Genomic DNA, 22,070 nt, shown 5'->3' on the forward strand with positions numbered 1-22,070 from the left:
GTTGTAGAAAAAAGTTATTTAAACAATTTCTGCCCAAAAATGCCGTCCGGCACCCTTCTCATAATGTTTAAAGGAGACATTTTTGAGCAGGAATTCCAGAGAAACTGAATGGGAAGCATTTTTCATGCGGGAGCTACCACACAACCGGGACTACTTCTCTTTAAATTTTGTATATTACCATAGTTTTTTAAACAATTTATTTATTTATTTAATTATTTACAATGTACCAATTACATACGCCAATCATATCGCACGACAAAACTGTGGAAAACCAACAACCAACCTACAGTTTACAGGACTTAAGCAGTCACCATATGTAAATGGGGGAAACTCCTGGAGTTGGCCGAAGAAATCAATATTCACCTTATTCATAGTCTAAAAGATAAAACTACTTTCTTTTATAGGAGATGGCGCAAAGGCGCAACCTCGATCTATGCTGGGTTTCGAGTAACTCACAGTTGCAACTACTCTTAAGCTTCCGAACCGTACTCCATAGTTCCCCCCCCCTCAGCCAACATCGACCAGTCATAATCGAAATAGATTCAGAAAGATTCAGATTGAGTTACACTAAATACCAATTACCAATCTTGTGAATTTTTTTAGAAACATTGTTTAGACAATTTCTGCCCAAAAATTTCGCCGGCACCCTTCTGATTTATTTAAAGGGGACATTTTTGAATAGGAATCCGCAAAGAAACCAAATCAGAATTTTTTTCAGACGAGAGCGGCCTCACATCATAGACTAATTGCATATTATGTTTCTCGGTAACTAAATATTCCAGTTGTTAGTCATCTCTTATCTCACACTGAAAAATGGTAATAAAATTTTATGACCGCTTGCAATCTTGTAAAAGTGTATTAGCACAAATTTTGTTTATACATAAACTTTTTAACACGTTGACGGACAGTGCGTCAAATGCAAGTGTTTTGACACTATATGAATTTTGCAAAGTAGAATATACACTGGTGCGCAAAAAATTTAGGTCACTAGATGAATTATTTGATGCCTCGGATTTCCTAAACCTGTTGTCCGATTTGAATGATTTTTTTAGTATGTTATAGCTTTATTATTTAAGAATCTTAATGTGTTAATATTGTTTGCTAGACAGGTAAATGTCATTTTATACCGGGTGTAACAATCATACTGTGTTTTTCCTTAAAGTTCGGAACACGCTGTGGAATATTATAGCATAGATAAAATGAGGCGCTCAGAGCAGCAGTGGCCTAACAAACATCCCACAATTTTACCAAAACGATATTATTACATTAAAGTTATTCTTTATTTAAGTGTTTTCAGATGCAGACTAGTTCAAGCAATGGTTGCTTCAGCCACCCTGCATCTGAAAACACTGAAGTAATGCATAACTTTAATGTATTAAAAGCATTTTGGTAAAATTGTGGGATGTGGGTTAGGCCACTGTTGCTCTGGACGCCTCAAATATTGAAATTAGAACTCAATTGTAGCCTTAGGCTTTCTTAACACTTTCTTTTTTATTCATTTGCTTATGTTGGATAATAAGAAAGTTAGGTACTTTAACAACTAGCCATGTTCTTCATCAATACAGGGTGTTTCTAAATAAGGGCGACAAACTTTAAGTGGTAATTCTACATGAAAAAATAATGACCGTTTTCTTTATAAACATTGTCCACAAATGCTTAATTTCCGTGATACGGGATGTTGAATTTTTTCTTACCAACTGACGGTTTATTTGTTGCTCTAAAACCGATTGAGATATGCAACTGAAATTTGGTAGGTTTTAAGAGGTAGTTATTGCGCATTGTTTGGCATACAATTAAGAATTTTATATTCGCCATTGGCGTGCATACGGGATGTATCTAAAATATTTATACCCGTATGCACGCCAATGGTGAATATAAAATTCTTAATGGTATGTCAAACAATGCGCAATAACTACCTCTTAAAACCTACCAAATTTCAGTTGCACATCTCAATCGGTTTTAGAGCAAGAAATAAACCGTCAGTTGGTAAGAAAAAATTCAACATCCCGTATCACGGAAATTAAGCATTTGTGGACATATGTTTATAAAGCAAATTGTCATTATTTTTCATGTAGAATTACCCCTTAAAGTTTGTCACCCTTATTTAGAAACACCCTGTATTGATGAAGAACATGGCTAGTTATTAAAGTACCTAACTTTTTTATTATCCATTATAAGCAAATGAATCAGAAAAGAAAATGTTAAGAAAGCCTAAGGCTACAATTGAGTTCTAATCTCAATATTTTATCTATAGGTACTATAATATGCCACAGAGTGTTCCGAACTTTAAGGAAAAACACAGTATGATTGTTACACCCGGTATAAAATGACATTTACCTGTCTAGCAACAATATTAACACATTAAGATTCTTAAATAATAAAGCTATAACATACTAAAAAAATCATTCAAATCAGACAACAGGTTTAGGAAATCCAAGGCATCAAATAATTCATCTAGTGACCTAAATTTTTTGTCCGCCAGTGTAATAGCCAAATTGCTAAATTTGTTTTATGGAAACAATATGTTTTTTGTAAACATGTGGACGACGACCATCATGGATGTCGTATTATATTTCATATGCATCTGTAGATGTAATGTGACAAAAAATCTACCGATTTTTTGTCATAACTCGTTATTTTAAAAATGTCGTATATAGACGTTCTGTTCATCAACGTGTTAAGAACTAAAAATATCTGAGAGAATAAAGTCAATGTATGATAGAAAAAGAATAGAAGAAAAGAATAGGATTTTGATTTTAAATTCGGCAAAATATGTTTAAGCAAGGCGAAAACATCGTGTTTCTTGAGAAAAATATTCCCATGAGATCTTTTTGCGTAATCAGTTTCATGAGATACCGCAGAATAAGGTCCAAAAAGGTTATAATAAAGATATTAAAAATGATTGTTAACAGAAAAAAATACTCAAAACTATTTCACTAACATCAAAACTAGTTCTTCTCTGTCTTGCTCGTCGATTTATTGCATTTCGATTTAATGTCCATGATTCCGCTCCTTAGTAAAGCACACTGTGTACATAACATATAATTAGCCTTATTCTGAGGGCCAATATCAGATCTTTGCTGCATAAAATCTTTTTCATTTTCACGAAGTTGGCACGTGCTTTTTCAATTCTCTCTCTTATTTCTGGAGTATAATCGTTATTTTCTGTGATTATCGTTCCCAGTAAATATATTTTTTACTCTCTCAGACTGCTGGCCGCCTACCGTTAATATTTCATTTGTATTGTTGTTCTTGCTGTACAATGGGGCATTCGATTCCATAGAACTCTGGACCGTATTAAACGGAATTAATAACGCAAGGAAGTCATCTAAGATTTGCCGATGACATAGTGCTCATAAGCAACAATACAGAAGAACCAATCTACATACTAAAGATGATTAAACATGAATCTGAGAAAGGCGGTTTAAAAATGAATTTAAATAAAACAAAAGTGATGACAAATCAAAATATCAGAATCGACTTAGTTGGAAGTGAGATCGAAAGGGTCGAAGAGTCACACGATCAAACTAGGCAAACAGAATCAAACGGACGAGATAGCTATAAGAATCTGAATTACTTGGGCAGCAGTTGCAAGACTCAGTGATGTGTTGAAAAACAAAAAGATACCAATAAATCTAGAAAAAAGGGTACTCAACAGTTGTATTCTACCAGATAAGACTTATGGAGTGGAGACCGTGACACTTACAGGGTTATCAGCCAATATATTAAGAACAACACAGAGGGCCATCGAACGAGCTATCTTAGGAGTATCTCTAAGAGAACATGTTCGAAATGGGACATACGAAACAGGACGAAGGTGGAATATGTTATTGGAAGAATTGCGCAAATGAAATGGAGCTGGATAGGACAGTACACGTGCCACGGCAAAACAACGAAAGGTGGACGAGAAACATTTTACATTGGAGACCACGCGAGCATAGTCGTAGCAGAGGAAGACCACAAAAACGATGGCTAGATGACTTCAAAGCAAAAGTGGGGAGAAACTGGTACCAAATAGCACAAAACAGAGAAGAGTGGAGAACTAATGGGAGGCCTTTGTCCAGGAGTGGATGCAACCAGGCTAAAGAAGAAGTTATTGTTTTCTTTAGGGACATTCACTTAACAAGCTACATGTTTTTATGGATTCGGCTGCCTCTAGAGATGTATATTCTCGGGATGAATACAGTCACTAACTTCCACAATATTATTGTCACTTACTGACCCGTCCGGACAAGCTCGTAAAAACCCATAACCTTTTTCAAACACAGAAACAATGCACACTGCTTTACTATATTTTTTTATTTTGATAGGAATTTCTGGCTGTTCTTCGTTTCTTATCAGATAAAACAATTGTTCCAGATATCGTTATCGCGTTTCCTCTTTTTACTTCTTTATCGATGATTATTCTGCCGCGCCGTTTTCATTTTCTAATATTCCATAATCTTTCTCTTCCTGCTCTTAAAGAAACTGTTTATTAGATTTTTTTCTTTCTCATTTAATTTATACCGATCCAGATTAGCTCCATATAACAGTTTTAAGTTCTACTTCCATCAGACTAATCAATACCTATTATTTAACATACCTATTATTAAGTGACAACACATTTTTTCTTTTGTCTTATTTATTTCTGTTGTTTTTGTACAGAGAAGAAATCAATATAGATGTAAGATTTTTAAAATTGATTGTTACCTATTATTCCTTGTATATTGATCCTTTTTTATTTTTAATATGAAGGTGAAAATATTTTTAACCTCTCCTCAATTAATTTTAGAAGTGGTCATTTACTGCTCTTACTCCATATCTATTTACATATCGTCCAATTGTTTTCCCTTAAATTTAGCTCACCACAAATGCAAAAAGTAATGGACAATGAAAATTTTAAAGATAAAGTAATAATTTCAATTAAAATCTTTAATAAACATAAAAGTGCGACAAAAGAGAAATATCATGGATGGTAGTTATTAGAAACACTATTTGACAAATGAAGACTATGCTCCAATTCCAATTCAAAATATAGTCAAATACAAAGCTTCAGAGATACATGAAAAAATACAAATAAAAAAAGACAACTTTATGGTACTTAAAAACATTAAAATGCCAATTGCCAACTAGGGTTTAATCGAAACAGAAAGTACCGGCCCTAAATATATCAAAATCTAATACGGCCAAGGGGACTGAAAATATTTCAACAAAAGTAGTTAAATTAATTTCAGAAGGTCACGTTGATGCGTTATAAATAGACGTTAAGTAGTAGGCTTATATTACCTACTAACATTAAAACATTTTGTTGTACAAAGTAATTGATATGGCAACGCTGTTAGGATAAAGTTCTGTGTGACGCGATTGAAGCGGAAGGCACTGCTATCTATCGAACATAAATATTACCGATGGTGTAGATGGCGCAATGTCATGGCGGCACAAATTCTTAGCGGCAATTCAAGATATAATTCTTGTTTAACGAGATTTTTCATATGTTTAGGAAAAAATATTCAACATTTTATTGGAAATATTTTCCATTGTTACAGTTTTATATATGTTGTTATTGAAATTTTATCCAATTTCTTACCGGCAGCTTTATTATAAGCCGAAACATATTATTTTTTCCTACTGTGGCAAAACTGTAAATTCAAAAATTTTAAATAAATTCATAAATATTTCCTAGGATTATATCTTTATGCTGTAAGAAAATTAACAAAATTGTATGTTTAGTTTTCCCGCTTTATACTTGAAAAAAAGGAGTTTTTTTGAGTTTTTTCGAAAACGAAAACATGAAGTTTGCTCAAAATTTGTCAAAATACTTCTAGTGATCACATATACCTTCTCAATTTTTTTCAAATTTTTTGAATGTGTAGTTTATTTTTGGGGGGGTTCAGATCAACCTTAATCAAAACGGCTTAAAAATATAACCAAAATATTATGTATTTTAAAAATTCGATATTGTTTAAGGTTTCTTACAATGTCAGTATATATTATAGTCTAAGAGCTGGGAGCGGATTTTGTGCGTGATAAGTAATATGGAAAAACTATACGGGGATATGTTATATTAGTTGTGTACATCACTTTCACCAACGACCGGAAACCAGAGTTGGGGCCGAGGGTATTTATAAGGGGTCAAAGTCGCGGATTTTATTATTTTTTTTATGACGCTCATGATCAAGACAGTGCACCAAAATTTGGGAATAAGTAGGTCATGACGTACCTAAGTAGAATCTGTAGGGGCCCAACGCTGCGTGGCCGACAAAGGGGTGGGGGTAGGGGTGAATATAAAAAATATAAGGGGTTTTTTGCGACGTTCGTGATTGAGATAGTGCACCAAAATTTGAGTATAAGTAGACCATGACATAAATAATTAAAATCCCTAGAGCCGGAAACCAGAGTGGGGAACGAAGGTAGTTATAAGGGGTCAAAATTCCGTTTTTTATTATTTTTTTTATGACACTCATGATCGAGATAGCGCGCCAAAATTTGGGAATAAATAGGTCATGACGTAACCAAGTAAAATCTCCAGGAGTGGAACGCTGCGTGGCCGACAAAGGGGTGGGGCAGGGGTGAATATAAAAAAAATGTAAGGGTTTTTTTGCGACGTTCGTGATTGAGATAGTGCACCAAAATTTGGGAATAAGTAGACCATGACATAACTCAGTAATATCCCCAAAGGCGGAAACCAGAGTGGCGGACGAGAGTAGTTAAAAGGGGTAAAATTCGCGGTTTTTTTATTTTTTTTTGTGGCGCTCATGATAGAGATAGTGCACCAAAATTTGGGAGTAAGTAGGTTATGACGTAACTAAGTAAAATCTTCAGGGGCGGAACGCTGCTTGGGCTACAAAGGGGAGGTAGGCAGGGGTGAATATAAAAATATATGGGGGTTTTTTTACCGTTCGTGATTGAGAGAGTGTACCAAAATTTGGAAATAAGTAGATCATGACATTACTAAGTAATGTCTCCACAGGGGGAACCCTGCGGGGGGACAAATGTTGTGCTGGGTCACAAAAAATAAATAATACACACTGCGACTTTGACCCCTTAAAACTACCCTCATCCCCAACTCTGGTTTCCGGCTCTGGGGATTTTACTTAGCTAGGTCATGGTCTACTTATTCCCAAATTTTGGTGCACTATCTCAATCTAGCACGTCGCAAAAACCCCTTATATTTTTTATATTTACACCTACCCCCACCCTTTTATCGGCCACGCAGCGTTCCACCCCTGGAGATTGTACTTAGTTACCTCATGACCTTCTTATTCCCAAATTTTGGTGCACTATCTCGATCATAAGCGTCACAAAAAAAAAATAAAAACGGCGATTTTGACCCCTTATAACTACCCTCATGCCCAACTCTGGTTTCCTGCTCTGAGGATTTTACTTAGTTATGTAATGGTCTACTTATTCCCAAATTTTGGTGCACTCTCTCAATCACGAACGTCGCAAAAAAAACCCCTTATATTTTTTGTATTCACCCCTCCCCCACCCCGTTGTCGGCCACGCAGCGTGCCACCCCTAGAGATTTTACTTAGTTACGTCATGACCTACTTATTCCCAAATTTTAGTGCACTCTCTCGATCATGAGCGTCACAAAAAAAAATAATAAAAACGGCGATTTTGACCCCTCATAACTACCCTCATCCCCAACTCTGGTTTTCGGCCCTGGGGATTTTACTTAGTAATGTCATGATCTTATTTCCAAATTTTGGTCCACTATTTCAATCACGAACGTCGCAAAAAACTCTTTATATTTTTTATATTCACCCCTACCCCACCCCTTTGTCGGCCACGCAGCGCTCCGCCCCTAGAGATTTTACTTAGTTACGTCATGACCTACTTATTCCCAAATTTTGGTGCACTATCTCGATCATGAGCGTCATAAAAAAAATAATAAAATCCGCGACTTTGACCCCTTAAAACTACCCTCGGCCCCAACTCTGGTTTCCGGCCGTTGGTGAAAGTCATGTACACAACTAATTCAACATATCCCCGTATAGTTTTTCCATATTACTTATCACGCACAAAATCCGCTTCTATCTCTCCGACTATTATTGAACTAAAAAATAAAGTTAAATAATAAAAACCAATTATTCTCAAAACAGTGCAAGAGTCTTGCAGGTTGGTCTTGGTCTTGCGTGGTCTTGCAAGGTTCGGTCTTGGTCTTGTTCTTGCAAGCTTGGTCTTGGTCTTGCAACCAAAAGGCGGTCTTGGTCTTGCTGCAAGACCAAGACCGCAAGACCAAGACCAGTCTCGCTCATCACTAAATGACTGAGCAATTAATTTTTAAAATGAGAGATGCAATGTGGAAATCACCTAACATAACATCATTTTGCTCAGTTATGTTATTTAGGTATGTGATATCCACGTTGCACCCCTCATTTTAAAAATTAATTACTCAGTGATTTGACAACCGATTTTGAAAAACTTTATATCGCTGGATAGGTGAATGACCTTTATTTCAATTTACAAAAAAATATACTGGGTGTTCCATTAAAAAAAAGTCAACAAAGTTTTTTTCAAAAATCCGCCATTTTTTATTACGTATTTCAAAGCGATATAAAAAATTCAATCCATTCAGACAAAACTTTTACTAAAATAAAACATTTCAGCGAAAACCGCATATTTCTATCTTGAACCGTTTAGGCAGTTAAAATGGGAAAAATATAAGTGGACACCCGGTATAAACAATAGTAACACATTCAATGAGTGGAAGAACGCATTGAATACCATATAAATACCAAACCCTCCATCACCTATCAGAATATAGACCAAGTCAGAGTAGAACGAAAGAAGCAGGAGACGGAACGAAGACACACCTTGTATGACCACCAGACCCAGCCAAGTCGACTATCTAGGAGAAGTTTTCTGAAAAAATCAAGATCTATCCCCGAAGCGCCAGAGACGCACCGAATATACCTATGGCGAGCCTCAGTTACCACAACACATTTTGCCCCTCAGAGGAAATGGCTGCTGGACACAATTTGGCGTACCTACCTATCCGACATGGAAAGCTCTAAACAGACTAAGAACTGGCGCAGTATTTCACGTTGTGCTAGTAACCTAAAAAAATAAAATGGGGATATATATACCAGGAGAACGATACCTGCAAATGTGACGCGGTTTAGAATAGTAACAATCTACTAGCATGCACAGAGATGAGACAGGCCTACATAGAAGAGGAGCTAATTTTTGCAAATGATAAGGCCATACATGTGGCCAACCATTGGAAGTACAGAATTGAAAGTTGTTGGTGTTCCGGACACGGAAAGTAAGTAAGTAATGCGTAGTATGCCCACGTATACTGCCGATATACTAGTAATAACATACGGTTCCGAAACATTAATATTGACTAAAAAAATCTGAAAGTAAATTAAGAGTATCCCAAAAATCGATGAAAAGAGCAATAACAAGAAGAGATATGATACCACATAGGATAGTAAGAGAGAGGACCAAAACAACAGATGCCATAGTAAAGACTGCATAAGCCAAATGGAGATGAACTGGCAATATAGCAGGTTTAAACGATAATAGGTGGACCAAAAGACCCATAAAATGGAGACCTAGAGAAAACAAGAGACACTGATGTAGATCACCAACAAGATGGATGCACGACTTACAAAAAACAAAAGAAAATTGGATGCAGAAAGCACAGGATAGAGAAAAGTGCATGAGGATGGAGGAGACCATGTCCAACAATGGATGCAAGAGGTTGACAGATAATGATGATTAAATGCTTCGATGTTAATCTAGGTCTTTCGTAAGATCTAGCATGCTGGAGAGTAAGTACTACATCTCGCCGTCTAACTCTCAAAAGCTCATTATCAAAGCTCTTATTCTACGGCCTTGTACTCAAAACTTATTCACAGTCAAACAAAAAACAAACTAAAGGACGAATGTCCATATTTTTGTTGCGTAACTCTTCTTTTTGGGTAGTCTTATATGTCATAATTTTTTAATTTTTAATTATAATTTAATTTTTTTAATTACAATGAATTATGATTTTGTGGAAGTTGTAACTATTTTTACTTGGAAACTCTTTTTGTATGAATCAATATGAATCAATAGAAGCTTTCTTCTACAATTTATGGCATGCTTTTTCCTTTTCTCAATTTTTTGTATCTTTACTTCCCAGAAAACCCGGTGCAGAACCAAATAGATTAAATCGATTAATAAAGAACAGGTTTAAAAATAGTTGTACGGCTCCAAAGACTCCAAGTGCAGACATAACTTTCTGATCAGACTGAGCAATTTTAAAGTGAGGCTGAAGTAAATTAAAATAAACGTTAATAGTCCAAGTAATGAAGCTTAAAATAGGACAAAACCTCGCAATTTTTACAGAATGGATCGATTTGCTTGAAAATTTGAGAATAAGTAGTGGATAGTCCAAGGATCAAAATCTATATAATTCCGAAAGGCGCTTTTACCATGGAGGTGGTTGCCACCCTATCTCGGAGGTGGAAATGTTTTAATATATTTTGACCGCAAAAGTTGGTAAAAACATTCATTCTAAGCAAAAAAACGTTCTATACATTTTTTGATAAAATTATTAGTTTTCGATTTATTCCCTATCGAAAGTGTTAGTTTTATATCGAAAAAATCAATGTTTTTAATCAGTTTTCTGCTAATAACTCAAAAAGTTTTCGTTTTATCAAAACAGCTTTGGTTAACAAAAAGGTACCTTTTGAAAAAATAAACAAAATAGTTGTTTCTAATTTTCTTTAGGACCAATAGTAGTCGAGCTATACTTTATTACATGGTAGCTCTTCTTCGTCAAATGCTAAATATTGTAGTTTCAAAGTCAAAAGACTGAAAAACTATGCATTTTTCGAGGATAACTTGTTTTAACTAATTTAAAGTATTTAAAAATATTATCTTCAGAAATAAAAAAAAATCTCTAGCTCAATAATTAAGTGACTTATAATGAAAATACATAATGTCAGATCCTATTTTTTTCAGCAAAGAAGTGATCCGACACAACCTCCTAATCACCACCCTAATTTAAATTAGTCATTGACCTTATTTGGTATTCTTTATTTGTGTATGATTAATAGGTTCTCGAAGTTTGACCGTGAGAGAGAGTAGTTGAATGTGAATACTCACTCGCGCTCGCCCTGCCAGTCCTTTGACTTCCATCTCGAAAACCGACTTTTGAGGGAGCGCCGTGCAATGGCAGTAGCATGAGCAGCAGCAGCGCGGGTGAGCTATTTACACATTCACGCTGCCCACTTCCCTGCCCAATTCGCTGTCCAACAGGACTGAGTGTAAATGCGGTATTAAAATTAATCGAAACACGTGTATCACTCGATTAATTGCGAAACTTCTAGTAGACAATGAAAATTTCAATACCGATTCGTACCAACCGACGGATCCCGGAGGCCATACGAAGACTAGAAATGTAGAAATAGTGTAGCATAGCATAGTATTAACAGCGTAGATTTAAATTTTGACTGACAAAAGATTTAAGTAATATACTCGGATAATTAGAACATCCATGATTATACTTACAAATCAATTAAAAGTTTATTCTGAACTCTACATTCATTAATGATGTCATCAGTCTCCATAACTTCTTGCAGGGTAACATCCTGTAAATAAATATTTAACTGTTAATGGATTAGGCCAAAAGGCTCATAGTCATAATGTACATATTTAATTTTTATTCGAAAATCACGCTAGAAAATTTTCATGACCAAATTTTGGATTTTCATGACCAAATTTAATAAAAAATACCTTTATAAAAGGTATATTTATTTAAAACACCCTTAAAGGGCTACATATAGCTCAGAACTATATCAACAGTGCTGTAGGCATCACATGCTGAACCACCAAAAAATACAAAGGTAAAACCTTTTAGTTATCAACAAAATATAATTAATCTCTCTCTCTCTAGCATTACAGCCCAAATAGAGAATTGACCTCCTCCAAACTATGCCTCCCACTTTGCTGCTTTGCTCTTCAGCTCTGCATTTTACTACTTAAAGCTCTTTTCGTCAATCTTTCCGCATCCATTCTCACTACATGACTAGTCTAATCGAAGTTTCTAAAGTTTTTTTATTTATTTAGCGTATGGACTTTCACAGTACGATAAATACACAAATATAATATATATTTATCAAACACTAAAATATAATGAATTAATCTAAATATTAATGTCCAATTTACATAGCCAGCCATTCAATTGCTTCTCGGGAGCATTCCACAAAGCCACAAAGTCCTGGAGGTTTCCACGGTAGGCACGATTTAGGCAATCTGAAACACAATGACTTATGGTCTGTCTAGGTGATCCACAATCGCACTGTGGACTTTCCGCACGACCCCATTTGAACAGAGAATCAGCACATTTACCATGCCCAGTACGTATGCGATTAAGCCTCGCCCAGGTGGACCGGGGCAGACCCGATCCGATGAAACCCTGGGTTGGGGTGGATATCTGAATATAGTCTTCTGCTATTCTTGGCATCCATCTTGTGGACCATTGCCTTTGTATATCATAGGAATCACCAATTGTTTGGGCAGATCTGATTGGAGGATTTCTAGACCTGTCGCTGGTGCTCTTTTGAGATGTCTGGTATGTCTTGATGGATTGGTAATTGTATGTTGGCTATCATTTTCTGGTACTCTCTCACTAATGCTGCTGTACGGCATAGATCTGGTGGAGCAATATTGCTCAAAGTAGGCAGCCATCTCACTGGTGTTGATTTTATTGTTCCAGTGATTATTCTCATGGTTTGATTAAGCTGGACATCGATTTTGTTTGTATGTGCACTATTTAACCATACTGGTGCACAATATTCTGCCACTGAAAAAACCAAAGCTAGAGCAGAGGTCCGAAGAGTATCTGCAGAAGCACCCCAAGTTGTTCCAGCAAGTTTTGTTATTATATTGTTTCTTGTTCTCAGTTTACCGGCTTCTTTTGTAAGATGGCTTTTGAAGGTGAGTGTTCTATCAAGTGTGACGCCTAGATATTTGGGGTTGTTGTTATGTTTGATAGCTGCATCATTTAGAGTTACATTGAGAGTATCGCCCGCAAGTTGATTCGACAGGTGAAAGAGACAGGTTTCAGTTTTGCTTGTGTTAGGACGTAAGCGCCAGTTCTTAAAGTAGTTACTTAGTGTAGTTAGGTCCTCGTTTAGAGCTCATTCTCCAGCTTCCTTACTATTATCTTGGAAGCCAATGGCCAGGTCGTCTGCATAAGCAAATTTTCTCAATTTTGTTTCCAGGTATATCTGCCGTATAAAGGTTAAATAATAAAGGAGCTAGCACTGAGCCTTGAGGTAAGCCGTTGTTAAGTTTTCTAACGTTATTTCGTGCATCATTTATATATACCTGAAACAGTCTGTTAGTTAGTAGATTGTTTATCAACTGACAAGTTTTGAGACAGGGTATGATTTTCATCAACTTATAAATAAGGCCCTCTCTCCACGCATTGTCATAGGCAGCCGTAAGGTATATAAATGTTATGGCAGATTTTTCACGTCTTTCAAAGTCAGCTTCGATGAATGTAGTTAAGGACAGCACTTGGTCACAGCAGCTTCGTCCTTTTCTAAATCCAGCTTGCTCAATTGGTACAGCGTCCTCAATGGTGTTGCATATTCTATTATATAAGAGTCGTTCTAGTAATTTATAACAGCAACTGAGTAAGGCGATAGGCCGGTAACTTTCAGGCAGCTTGTTGTCTTTGCCAGGCTTCTGTATTGCGATAATTTTTGTTCTTTTGAATTCTGGGGGAAGCATAGCTGTAGTCACAATGTCGCTAAAGAATTCTTTGAGCCATTGTCTTGTTTTTGTACCAGTGTGGACTATAAACTCAGGATATATTCCATCAAAACCAGCTGCTTTTCCCGTTTTCGTTTGGTTAAGCGCTTCGTTTATTTCATCCAATGAGAAGGCACGTGAGTATTCTGATGTTGCGGGGGTATTTGCTTTAAGTAGTTTAAGAGCTTTTTTTACCATCGATGTATGAGTTTTCTCAGATGGAGCTCGAGAGTTCTCAATTATTCTATTGGCTATCTTATTTGGCTCAATTGTTGATTTGTTTAAGTGTTGTGCTCTGCTTTCTTCGCCCAGTTTGCGGATCAGTCCCCATGCTTTCCGACTGGAATGGGAGAAATCAATATGTTCTACGGTAGACTTCCATTTAATAAGTCCAGTTGAATCAGTGACTTGAGTAAGTTGTCACTAATTTCGGGATCTTCTTAATGAATAAAAACCTGTTTAACTTATGCATCCATCCAACAGTAATAGTAAAATAATAGTGCACATTTATGATTGATTACTTAATCAATGAATGAGAATGACTTACCTCTTTGGCTAGCAAAGCGTCTAACTGGGAAGAGTTCGTATTGTATTTCCAAAACATGATTTTAATTTAATCTAAAACAAAGAAACAAATCACAATATATCAGAAAGCACAATATCTAAAATATTTTATGATGACACTAACCATTAACAAAGATATCTAGGACACATAATTATAGTATTTCTGAGTTTTGTTATATCTGAGTATTGATGCGTCGAATACAGACTTTATTCTTTTGATAAAGAACTTTCAGATGTTAAAAAAGTATTTAATCATACTCAACAAAATTAGCCAAATTTTGTATTTTTGCCCAGAGTTTGTCAAGTGAATTAATTTCACTGGATAATCTAATCTGTATATTTTTCCACAGCAACAATTTATTAAGTTATGTTTGGTCAAATGCTATCAGTGGCGGCCCGTGACGTAGTGCCATAGAGCCATGGCACTACCTTGCTAACTATGCAGAAACATATTTTTTATCTTAAAAACATTTTAATGCCTGTTTATTTTTTTTGTGAATATTTCTCTTTATTTTTATAAATTATATCAAATCTGGCAACTGTGTAGCGCAATGCAAATCTACCGACTCTGGCCACCCACAGCTGACCGGATAAAGAATGAAAATCATAAAAATCCCAGTGCCGAACGGCATAGTGGCTCGTGAGAAAAGAGAAAGATTGTACGAGCATCCTGTGTAAGTGACAGAGAGAGAGAGCGGTATTGCACTTTTAACATACGTTTAAATTGGAGTCTCCGTGCCAGGCTCGAAATCTCGAAAAGGAAGTTAGTGGATCTTAAGATACAATGTTTTAGATCTACATATTTCTAGTTTCTTTACGCGTTCGCTTGACGCTATTGTGTTTATTGTCTACTACTGTATTGTATATTTGTGTTTATACTCTACTATATTTTTTAATTTGTAATTATTAGTTAGTGCGTTGTGATCGTGGGTGTCGTAGGTATAAAAATAATATTTTGATTATTTTCTACGTTTAATTTATTTATTGACAATGAATCAAATTAGTATATTAAAAAACTCTTTTGGTGGTTTTTCGTTAGAAAAAAAAACTACAAATTAAAGAACTCGGTCGGCCTTTACCCGATTTAAAAATTGAAAAACAAAGTGGAAATGGACAAAAACTTCGCTGTCGTAAGTTTAATAAAATTATTTATGATAAAAATAGCTGGTTGTGTGGTTGCGAACAAACTAATAAACTCTTCTGTTTTGTATGCGTTTTGTTTGGAGGTGACGAGACTTGGTCAAACAAAGGCACCGATGATCTTGTACATATATGGGAGAAATTGAAATCCCATGAAAAATCTAAAGTGCACATGAATAACGTTTTTAGCTTTTCAATGCTTGGTAAGTTAAATATAAAAACCCAATTAAATTCAGCTTATCGTGATACTCTATTTATATTTTATATCCTTTTTGACAATATCGTAAAACCGCCACAAAAAATTTAGGCAGCTGCCCGGATTCTGGCACTACCTTCCTAAAGTTATACGAGCCGCCACTGAATGCTATATCCAATATCCAAAATTAATCTAACCGTAGTCTATGCCAAATAATTTTGACTCACCCTGTATCCCTGTATCAATAGTCAGTTGACAATTGCTTTAATATTTGATTCGATCATTTGGTTGATAATTTGATAAGTAGAACAATTCAACCTGATTTTATATTAGGAATGAGAGATAGAGGTCATAATTATCAAATATCCCAGAAATAATTTAAATATATTTATAGTAGTTGTTATATTCTTATCTACATTTAAATTGAAGCCATGTGCTACTACATTACACTATATTATAAAACTGTTTTATTATAATGTCATAAACTCCTTATACCTAAAGCTGATAAAGTGTCTAATAATATTAATTAAACTTCTTCTTCTACTGTTGTGCCACTTCAATCATCTGGCTCAGGGACTTTCGATTTTATTTATTGCTTGGTTTTTAAGACTGTTCACATTTATTTTAACCAATTGTTTATATTATCTCTTTAACTTTCACAATACAGTGGAACCCCGATAAGTCGGCCCCCGATAACCCGGACCGATTTTCATCAGACAAACATTTTAACAAATAAACAATTTAACAATTTTATCAAATAAAAATGTATGTAGGCAAAATAATATTTGAGAGATAATAATGTGTATGTATTTGTGTAATTTGAACTATATGATAGTAAAAATGATTCATGGCACACGGCGGCAGAGCGATCGTCTCAGCTTATCAGAAGGAACAGGCACATGTCTGTGGTCTGTATTCCTTTTCCTTTATTTATGTCAAAATGTCTTATAGTAGTCCATTCTTTCACGGTTTTTGCTCTAAATTTTAAAGAACCGCTTGGATTGACATAAAATTCGGCATACGTATAGCTTACATGTCAAAGAAAAAAAGTGATATTGTGCCGATGTGTGCTTTTGCCCTGGGGGTGACTTTCACCCCCTCTTGAGGGTGAAAAAATATATGTCCAAAATAAGTCCGGAAATGGGTAAACTGACTAATTTTAAGTAACTTTTGTTCTATAGAGCTTTTTCACCAAGTCAACACTTTTCGAGTTATTTGCAAGTGAATATGTTCATTTTTCAACAAAATAACCACATTTTTAGACGGTTTTTCGCAAATAACTCAAAAAGTAAGTATTTTGTCGAAAAAAACGTTCTTAGCAAAAATATAGCCTATAAAAAAGTAAAAAAAAATGGTGTACGCATTAGGTCTCTGGATCTCGTAGAACCAGAGTTATAGCCAATGAAAAATATATTCATATTCACCAAATTTCAAATAGATTATTACGACGTGAAATATCCAAAAAATTAAGCACTTTTTGGGGAAGCCTATTATAACTTTTTTAAAATGTTTTAAAAAAGCTTTATTTCTGTTTTTACAAAAAGTTTCTAGCATTAAATTTAAGCAAGTTACGCTCAAAACAAAGCTGGTCCCTTTTGTTTTTGCAAAAAAAAATCGGGAAAACCACCCCCTAATTAGCAACTTAAATTAAATTAATCGTTACCGCTCCACAAATTATTTTACTTATGTTGTGTTTATATGATCTGTAAGTTTCATCGATTCAAAGTGCTTATTTTTTAAAAAATTTGGTTTCAAAGTAAAATTTTTAAAAATTTAAATTTTGAAAAATATGCTTTTTTTTAAAATAACTTAAAAATTGTTAGAGATACCAAAAATCTCGAAAAACAAAAAAAGTCAGATTTGCTTTTCTGAATATCATGAATTTTTGTTTTTCTGTTAGACAAAAATTGATTAAGATTTGGTGTTTCTAAATTTGCATACATTCGTGATCAGTGACTCGTTCAACCCCTTTTAACTACAGCCCCTTCAATAATAAGGACTTTGAACCGACGAAACTTACAGATCATATAAACAATATATACACGAGTCAAGAAACTTGTGAAGTTGTAACGATTAAGTTCATTTAAGATACTAATTAGGGGGTGATTTTCTCGATTTTTTTACCAAAACCAAAAGGGACTAACTTTATTTTGAGCGTAACTTGTTTAATTTTGATGCTAGAAATTTTTTTTATAAAACAAAAATTAAGCTTTTATTTTACGTTAAAGTATTCCATTTGGAATTTGACGAATATGAACCTATTTTTCATTAGCTATAACTCTGCTTCTACTAGGTGTAGAGACGTGATATATACACCATTTTTTAACATTTTTTACAGGCTATATTTTTGCTCAGAATGTTTTTTCGACAAAATACTTACTATTTGAGTTATTTGCGAAAAAACGTCTAAAAGCGTGGTTATTTTGTTGAAAAAATGAACATATTCACTGCCAAATAACTCGAAAAGTATTGACTTAGTGAAAAAACTCTATAGAACAAAAGTTACTTAAAATTAGCCAGTTTATCCATTTCCTGACTTTCTTTGGACGAATATTTTTTCACCCCCAAGAGGGGGGTGAAAACCACCCTCTGGGCAAAAGCACAAATTTCATGTCAATCCAAGCGGTTCTTTAAAATTTAGAGGTTTTGCAATATTTTACTGTTAAAGAACGGACTATCAGCATTGTTTAAAATAGACTAAAAGACTATTTAAAAAATTCTTTGTTAAAACAATGATCTTAGTCTGTTCTTAAATAAAAGCATTGTTGCTTGTCACCGTACTGTGTGTATTACAGTCGCGTCATATTGTTCATTTCCGTTCTGTAATCGTGCTTCAGATTGTGTTTGCGTGTTTTTTTGTCTAGGTAATGACAACAAAACGTAAAAATGTTGTAGTGACTAGTGACAATGGAAAAGAAACTAGAAGCATTAGGTAGGATTGATAAAGGCGAATCTTTAAAATCAATTTATTGCAGCATCATATGGTGTCGGTACATCTACAGTATGACTGAGTTTTTTACCAAGAAATGAACAATACTCTACACTCTATACAACTTTACGTACCTAATTTAGATGTGTACTGTGCATATGTGTTTCATGTTTTTGTAATTATAATGGAGGTTATATGTAAGTATATTCGAAAAATGGCGTCCGACGATGATTGTGTGTCGGCAGATGGTGATAAAAATAATAAAAATAGTGGCAATATGAAATGTTGTAATACAAAAAAGTGCTCAGTATGTGTGTGTATAAATTGTTTATCGATTTATCAGCAAAGTTGCGCAAAAAGGTGTCCAGAAATCAAGTTTTTGGATGAAACTAAAATAACATGTTGTCAAGTGGTGAAAAAACCGGACGACAAAAACGATAAACAATTAGTGTTAGCAGTTGAAAACAAGTATTTAAGGGAACTGGTCGATGAAGTAAAGGATAAAAATAAAATTTTAGCCCTAAATAACGAATTATTGTTAGATAGGATTAGGAGATTGGAACATGAAAATGCTAATCTCAAATGTAAACAAACTTTCGCGGAAGTGGCTACTACACCTATCAGCAGTGTACCAACTTTTATCAGACAAGTGCCTCCAAGAAGTGTACAATCAAATATAAGAAAACCAAACGTTTTACCAATGGAACATGAACAAGGTAAGAAGGAACCTCAAAAAAAGGTAAATAGCGAACAAAAGGAAAATGTTAGCGAAGATACATCCGCAGAAGAACGTGAAGACACTAGAGAAAAATTTCAAACAGTGATTAGAAGAAAACGACAAAGAAAAAAGATAGGTACGGGGAATAGTTTCAATGATAAAGAATTGGAGTTCTCAGGAGGGGAGCGTAAAGTATGGCTCTACATAAATAGAGTAAAAAGGGCTGCAACTGAAGAGGTGATCAAAAAGTATATAAAAAATAACGTGGAGTTTGAAAACGAAATAGTACAAGTGAAGGAATTACCATCGGATGAAAATCGATTAAAAGCGTTTGTCGTAACAGCATCTCTCAAGAAAAAAGATATTTTATATGATCCATCTTTTTGGCCTAGTGGTGTAGGAATAAGTCGTTTCGATTTTAACCGTCACAAGGATTTTCTAAGTGGGGGGAATTTTGCAGTACTGTAAAAAATAATCACCCAAAAGTGACACAAAAAATTCAAAACAGGAATTCACAAACATTACAATATTTTAATTTTGTTTTTTATGTTGACGAATATTTCGCTCTGCGTATATGTATGTGTCTCTGTATATATGTATGTACAATTTTCGAAATAAATTCATTATTATTATCAGATTTAGCCAAACGGCTCACACTCCCTCTGAGGGGAAAATTTACTCATCCCAGATACCTACGGTATCAAAAGGATTGAGCTCTGGTGGGACTCTTTCCGTGTTATCGAGCCCTAGGTGACTTGGAATGCAGGTGTATCTCCCAAAAATTTTCTTACACTTCTGGCCGTCGCAAGTAGTACAGCTTTCTGCATGGTCTTATAAATATGTTCATTGAGACCCAGCTTTTTTATGCTTTCGAGGAGGGTCTTCGGAATGACTCCAGTAGTAGACATAACAATAGGTATCGTCTGGGTATTTTGCATTCTCCATTGTCTCCGTATTTGAATTTCCAGATCTCTATACTTGGCGATCTTTTCAGTAAATTTACTACGTAGATTATTGTTGTTAGGTATCGCCACATCAATTAGTGTTGTTTGTCTTGTTAATTTATTAACTAGTACGAGATCTGGTCTATTATGTGCCACTGTTTGGTCTGTGAGCACACTGCGGTCCCAGTATAGCTTGTAGTTGCCATCCTCAAGCATACTCTCAGGAACGTATTGATAATATGGGAGATGGTCCGTTTGGAGAAGTCCCAGCTTGTTAGCTATCTCTTGATGAAGGATTTTTCCCACTGCGTCATGCCGTTCCTTGTATTCAGTTGCAGCAAATGCCTGGCAGCCCCCCGTAATATGTTGGATGGTTTCTTGGGCTTGACATCCATATCGGCATCTGTCCTTTTGAACCTGAGGGTCTTTGATGATATATTTCAGGTAATTTCTGGTTGGTATAACCTGATCCTGAATGGCCAGTAATGAACCCTCCGTTTCAGGGAACATCTTTCCCGATGTCAACCAATAGTTCGACGCTGTATTGTCGACATAGTCTTGGCTGACCTCATTGGGATGTCGCCCGTGCAGAGGTTTACCCATCCAGGTGCGCAGTTTTTCGTCCTTAGTAAGGTGGTTTATGCGCATTTCTGGTTCCCTCAGTTTGATCGGTGTTGTGTCATCTACTGCGCAAATTGCGCGGTGTAGAGTAGATGTCTCAGCCTGCATCTGAAAATAAGTTCTTAAATTAGCAATCTGTTTATCTAATTGCTCACCTATATCCATAAGTCCTCTTCCTCCTAAATACCGGGGTAATGTCGTTCGTTCTACTGCACTTTTAGGGTGGTGTTTTTGTGCCTTTGTGAGGTGTGTTGGTACTTTTCGCTGAAGATTTTCTATATCCGTTTTTGTCCACTTAACAATACCAAATGAATAGCTAAGCGCGGAACAAGCGTAGGTGTTCAGTGCCTTAAACAAATTTTTACTGTTAAGCTGTGAACGAAGCAGTTGTTTTACCCTTCTTATAAACTCAGTTGTTATCTCAGTTTTCATTTGCTTATGGTCAATTTTCCGCGCCTGCTTCACTCCAAGATATTTGTACATATCGTTATCGCCCATGGCCTCGATGTTCTGGCCATTTTGCATATCGAATCCACCGGGCTGTACCTTTCCTCTGACTATATTCAAAACACGGCACTTGTCTAGACCGAACTGCATACTAATATCATTAGAGAATGTTTCTACAGTTTTTAGCATCTCTTCTAGGTGTTCTCGAGTGGAAGCCATTAATTTCAAATCATCCATATACAACAGATGATTGAGCTTCGCTACTACAGTATTATTGCTTTTAATGCTAAAACCTGAGTCAGTGGAGTTTAATAGTTGGGAAAGGGGGTTCAAAGCTAAACAGAACCACAGTGGACTCAACGAGTCTCCTTGAAACAGGCCCCGGTTGATTGCGATATTTTCGGTTTCGATATTGTTTTCACCAGGTATTTGGAGGTGAATTTTAGTCTTCCAATCTCTCATTATATGCCTTAAAAAGGTCACTATGTTATCATCGACTTTGTATATTTTCAATATATGTATTAGCCATTCATGCGGTACTGAATCAAAGGCCTTTTTATAGTCAATAAAAGCAGTAAAAAGGTTCCTTTTTTTAGTGAATGCCTGGTTAGAAATGACTGAGTCGATGATAAGCTGTTCTTTGCAACCCATGGAACCCTTAGCGCATCCTTTCTGTTGAGGCTCTATGATATTGTTTAGAGCACAGTGTTGGTAGATACGCCGGGTTACACAGGATGTGACCAATTTATACAAAGTTGGAAGACAAGTAATTGG

The 22,070-nt window shown here is 35.4% G+C and overlaps 1 protein-coding gene across 3 annotated transcripts in view; it reads right to left on the reverse strand.

Moving 5' to 3' along the window:
• The window catches only part of LOC126892333 (serine/threonine-protein phosphatase 6 regulatory subunit 3-B), a 169,245-nt gene that overhangs the window by 117,541 nt on the left and 29,634 nt on the right, over nt 1-22,070 (reverse strand). For 2 of the 3 annotated variants that reach the window (XM_050661844.1, XM_050661842.1), the window contains exons 2-3: nt 14,285-14,355; nt 11,488-11,567 (exon numbers count right to left, since the gene is read on the reverse strand). In XM_050661844.1, the coding sequence (XP_050517801.1) occupies nt 11,488-11,567; nt 14,285-14,341 (137 nt within the window). In that variant the 5' untranslated portion in view covers nt 14,342-14,355. Of the gene's footprint in view, nt 1-11,487; nt 11,568-14,284; nt 14,356-15,864; nt 15,884-22,070 lie in introns of those variants that run through there. The other variant, XM_050661843.1, reaches the window with a different exon arrangement.

Source organism: Diabrotica virgifera, chromosome 9 (genome assembly GCF_917563875.1).
Source record: "Diabrotica virgifera virgifera chromosome 9, PGI_DIABVI_V3a".
NCBI classification, from domain to species: domain Eukaryota; kingdom Metazoa; phylum Arthropoda; class Insecta; order Coleoptera; family Chrysomelidae; genus Diabrotica; species Diabrotica virgifera.